The sequence below is a fragment of the Ceratina calcarata genome, unplaced genomic scaffold (assembly GCF_001652005.2).
Source record: "Ceratina calcarata isolate Rehan_Ccalc_2016 unplaced genomic scaffold, ASM165200v1 scaffold72.2, whole genome shotgun sequence".
NCBI classification, from domain to species: Eukaryota; Metazoa; Arthropoda; class Insecta; order Hymenoptera; family Apidae; genus Ceratina; species Ceratina calcarata.
The window spans coordinates 17,827-23,373 of record NW_017178472.1 but is presented as its reverse complement, the minus strand read 5'-3'; the positions used below and the strand labels follow the sequence as shown (position 1 = coordinate 23,373).

At 38.8% G+C, this 5,547-nt stretch overlaps 1 protein-coding gene across 1 annotated transcript in view; it reads left to right on the top strand.

Annotated features, from left to right (window-relative positions):
• The window catches only part of sim (bHLH transcription factor single-minded), a 34,545-nt gene that overhangs the window by 17,276 nt on the left and 11,722 nt on the right, over positions 1-5,547 (top strand). The window contains exons 2-5 of the mRNA XM_018033645.2: positions 2,483-2,761; positions 4,602-4,687; positions 5,013-5,102; positions 5,266-5,478. Of these exons, the coding sequence (XP_017889134.2) occupies positions 2,483-2,761; positions 4,602-4,687; positions 5,013-5,102; positions 5,266-5,478 (668 nt within the window). The remainder of the gene's footprint in view (positions 1-2,482; positions 2,762-4,601; positions 4,688-5,012; positions 5,103-5,265; positions 5,479-5,547) is intronic.

Genomic DNA, 5,547 nt, shown 5'->3' with positions numbered 1-5,547 from the left:
TCCGACGTCTGATTTCTTTTTAATTATAGGAAATGCGTTTCTCTAAGCTACATAAACATTTGGGATTGACTGTATAGCCAATACATCTTTAAGATAATCAGATCGTAAAGTGATACGTATAAACATCGCATAATCAGAAAAATCCTCGAATAATATTTCGAGAGCAACGAAGGATTCTTGAAATTCTCAAGATTCATAGTAATTACTATTGAAAGTCCGGTGTTGTAAACTAACGTTGGGTTTGGTGATTGAGGGAAAAAGCTATGGGTATGCTATGGCTGGTCTCGTCAAGGGAACAGTACGGCCACCAGCAATCCGCCTTTGCTTTTGATGTTACCACCCGCCGCCTCGGTTTATACAACCGACCATCCGGCACGGCCGTCGTTCGAATCACTTAGTTATGGCTTTCCTCGGGAACTTTTGCGACTCTACTCTACGACTACCTCCGCTCTCCCACGTTTCTCTCTCTTTTCGACCGAAACGAAATCTCGTCCTACCGTTTCATCTCTCTCTCTCTTCGCGTCAGGAACTCAGACAGAGAGAAGTTTTCACGTGCGTGTACCAAGGGGTCCTTCGACTGACCCTGCTCCAAGGGTGGAGCTTGAAATAAGGGTGGTACCTCACAGCTTCTACCTACCCCATCGAGAAACAGCATTGGGGATGACATGGAAGGCGAAGGAACAGCAGTAGGAGGAGAGACACACCGACGGGTGCGAAATAGACGAGAACCAAACGCGACACGAGGTTTCCGCGAGAGAGCGAACGCAACCACTCCGTGCACTGCTACATGCATTTCAAGTGCACTTTATCGCGATATACATTCTCGGTGTCATTGAATTTCGTAATTGGCGAATTTTTCTTTATTAACCACCAGAAATTACGAACCGAAGATATCAGATTCGGTACGCCAGTGTCGGTTCAACAGAAACTGTGTATGCCTGTGCGTGATAGAGAAAGTGTTCAAGACAAAGGACGAGAAGTTTTAAAACATTGTCCGCAGTAAGTGTCCCGCGCAATGTAATATCGTGAAGTGTCAAAACGTCGCGAGCGAATTTCTATGATAACCGTAGCAAGCCAGTTTGATCGAATTGTGAACATCCAGCGTGGTGATAGAATATGGCGCCGAGTGTCGATAATAATAATCGTCGGACTATTTTAGAAAGTGATCCTTATATCGGTAGCTGGAGACGAAAACAGGCGCAGAAAGGTATATAAGTTTATCACAAAACGTGCTAAGTACTGTATTTTCATTTGCGACGCAGTAGTTTAAAAGCAATTCTTAAAGTTGAAATACTGACTCAAGTGTGCAACGATTACAGATAAACTATTTACGCGAATGACTGAAATTCACTTCTTGTATTGCGTTTCTGAAACTACACAATTCTACAGGGTGAACATTGTTTCAAGAATTAGTTTCTGAAGAATGATACACATTAAATATCCAATTAAAAATATTATTCCGAATCATTCTTATTTTTTAAACCTGTCCTCTCATAATCACGAAGTGAAAAGAAAATTACACGATGTGCTTTAGTCGGCGTGTAGAGAACAAATGATTTTTCACCGCAGATTCCGAGAATAGGTACGACCGAGCTATTTCCACGGTGTTATGCATGTTAACTTCTCTGTGGTACTTCTAGGTACCACGTCAATATACCACGAGTCACCTGAAGTTTCTCCGTCTTCTTTATTTTCCTTTCTTCCCGCTTCCCTGTTTTACTGAGCGAGGCTAATTAAAGCCAGGCATTCCAGCTACGTTGGAAATTTCATTCACAAATCAATTTCCAGTAGTCTTAATCATCTGATCGTCACGTTTTATTGAATGAACTCTCACTTGCGAGAGCAAAGGCGAGGGATATAAAAAATCCATAGTTAAATTTTCCGAGGTAGAAAGTAGAGGTGTATTCATTATACATACACTGTTGTGCGGTTTGCGATGGAAAGACCGAGCCGCGGAATTGGCGACTGAAACGACGGCACAGGAAAAAATGCATTATTCAAAGCGAATTTCCATCCGTGAGAAGTCTCGGTAGATGGGTAGCTACGTCGTTAGATTGCTCTCTTGCCGGCGTTTTAATGACGGTTTGCTCCCTTTGCTTTCGGTTCTCTTGTAACGAGCAGCTTCGGCTCATCGTTATGGCTCCTCCCGCTGTATCATCGTCCTCCTTTGACGACGTCAATCGCGACATTAACAACATTACTTTCGCCAAATTTATTCCGACCTCGTCGTTGATCTTTTCGTTCTATCACATTGTTTACGCGCGCTTTATTCCCATCTTTCTGATTTATAATAAACTTATTTTCCTTTCTCCGTGATACATGTTCCTAAAATTTGGAATATTCCTTACAGTACGAGTGATGCATATTATCTACTGTTTATTATATAAATAAATTTTACACAAAATTAATATATAGATTGTTTACAGTCTCCAGAATGCGAATCTGATATTTATTCATTTTTTTCATTTTTTCTCTGTTTCAGACAACAACAGTTCTTCTTCAGATACGTTAGACATGAGCTCGCATAATCACTATTCGTTGAACAGCAATTCGATCAGTAACACGTCTGTCCCGCAAGAAGGCGTGACGAAGGAAAAAAGCAAAAAAGCAGCGCGTATCCGCCGCGACCGGGAGAATCACGAGTTCGGGGAGCTCGCCAAATTGTTGCCAGTGCCGTCCGCCCTTACTGCGCAAATGGACAAGGCTAGCGTCATCCGACTGACGTCGAGCTACTTAAAGATGCGAGCATTGTTCCCGCATGGTATTAATATATTTATCATTATATACATGTTAAATTGATGCATATGAAATGTTGGTTTCCTCAAAAAGAGCAAGAAATGTGCCTCGTGTATTTGATTCAAACAGAAGGTTTTTCATTGTCTCATATGTATATTAAAGATTAATCCTGAAATCTATAAATGCTTTGAATTCTGGCTTCACAATTTCACTGTTTCGAGTAATTCGCTCTATTGTTCAATTTATTTTTATTGGCTTTTATAATATAACCATAATTTCTCATATAAATCGATTGTACCAAATTAACTGCAATTATATTAAAAATTAATAATCAATTCAAATTAATCGGAGCTTCGGAAAGTGGCTCTAACTTTCGAGAATGCTACTCAATTCGATCGAAGAAACGGATCGATTAGTATAATTTTTTTGAGTGATTACTGGGCGAACGATAAGTACCGCGTGCCGGGTAATAAAGTTCACCTAAACTAACCGGTAAACGGATTGAAACTGTATTCTTTGTTAATTCAGCCACCGGACACTTACGCGCAAAGGGCAAATAGTATCGGATGAGATGGATGTGATTGCGCACTTAATGCATTGTTAGTCCCCCCGGTGCTTTGTAAGCAAAGCATGGGGGCTGTTATAGTGTTACAATGGCGCATCCCCCGTTCGTCTCCGTTCCTATCCTCTGCCCTCGCGTTCTTACGACATCGGTGAATTGAATTTCAAGTGGCTGCATCCCTCTAGAATACGGCCGCGTTCTTTATTCTTTGACAAAAAAGAGAATTGAAAAGAAAGGGAGAGAAAAAAGAGACACGTTGTGCACTCTATGACACTTCAGGGGTGTTCCTTTTCGATCGCGTAGAAAATTAGCTGGTGAACAGGTAAACGAGTGTGAAATTCAATTTAGATTCAATGACCTTTCCTGTTCTTTTCGCTCCGAATAATGTTATATCTAAGATCATGCAAATCTACTTTCACCCTAATTAATTCACCAAAAGAGACTAAAAATTGTCGTACGAATTATTAAATTTGTATACAATGAAATCACGGTTTAAATATTACTTACGTGAATGCAACTCTTTTTTTAATTTGTTACGACATCTTTTGTATCACACTAATCTTTTTATTAAGCAATAGTAATTCTACTGAATTGACGAAATGATCAAGTAATTTTCCATGAAGTTCTATGCAACTGCAGATGAGAACACCCCTGCAATTGCATCCATGTCAGCATGCGTGTGATTGTATTTTAATTAATGCGTAGACACGAAATACTTGGGTATAGACTTGTATGTACGTCGAATATGAAACGCTAGACACATGTATGTACATATGCATTAGAACCAAAATAAAAAAGTATAATATGCTAATTTCCTGCAAAGTCTCTCAAGGTACTCAACTAAATCTATTCATTTATCATCGATTAAATCAATTCATTATTAGAATTTTAATTCTTTATTGTATGTTTCCTAGTCATTATATCTGCAATGATTTAAAATTTGTGATAATATTTTAATGAATTTTATATAGTACTTCACGTAGAACTTTCAATTTATTTTAGTATAGTACCACGAATTTTTAAAACAATTTCTTCACAGCTTAACAGCTAGCTTTATTGAAACAATTAAATTCTTATTGTTTATTTCTCACAAGAAATAAAACATATTAAGAAGATGAATTTAGAGCAACATGTGATTAATAATACGAAAAATGCGTCAAAGTAGAATTTATCAGCAAAACAACCAAAAGTGAATTTCTTCCTTTCCTTAAGTATGAAAAATACGTATAGATAAAGGGTCTGCTTTCGCACTTGGAGAGATTGGTCCAGCCGAAAGTCTGACGGTCGTGAAATCATTTTTCAGGTCTTGGAGAAGAATGGGGTGCCTCGCAGCCAGGCAACATCTCCCTACAAATCGCTCTCAAGGAGGTGACTAGTTATATTTTGCAAGTAAGCACTCATCGTTCACTGTGTCGCGCCTGATAAATCGACCACCATGTATAACGTCTTACATACGTTGTCACTTGAACAACGTCGACAGCTTTAGTTTTTAGATTGACAAACAGATACTTGACTATTTCACTTTCTGATGAAACCTTTCTAATTTCGTTCTCGCTTGAATTGAACGAAATTAAGGGCGCGACCAGCAGTTGAAAACTGTTCTGTTGTGTAGTAATTAAATGTGCGAGGCGTATCGAGGCGTTAAACAAAATAATCTCATCGTTTAATTATAGAACATGGATTACTCTTGATCGTGGATTTTTCTTGCTTTCAGGCCTTGGACGGTTTTGTATTCGTCCTGGCGCCCGATGGAAAAATTATGTACATAAGCGAAACTGCCAGTGTGCACTTAGGAATGGCGCAGGTACATATGTCAAAATCTGTCTTCATTGCACAATCAGATGTTTATTATTTAAAACAGACTGTAAGAAAAATCAATTTCTTTCGCTACCGTTTTAAGTAAATAGTTTTAAAATTTACTACAAAATTTATGGGATATTCTAGCGGGAGATTTTAATTGATTACAGGTGGAACTAACAGGAAACAGCATTTTCGAATACATCCTTGATCAAGACCACTTAGAAATGTCGTCGGTTCTGGAGTTACCACAGAGCCCTGCGGATTTGCCGATTCCGCCGGCGAACGCGAGAGGTGAAATTGAACTGGAACGTATCTTCATCTTGAGGATGAAATGTAATTTGGCGAAGAGATGCGCCGGCCTAGTCTCTGAAGGATATAAGGTAAGTATCTTTCATCTTTGTCAATATTGTCGTAATTTCGATTATATTTTTAGTTTAATGAGATATTTC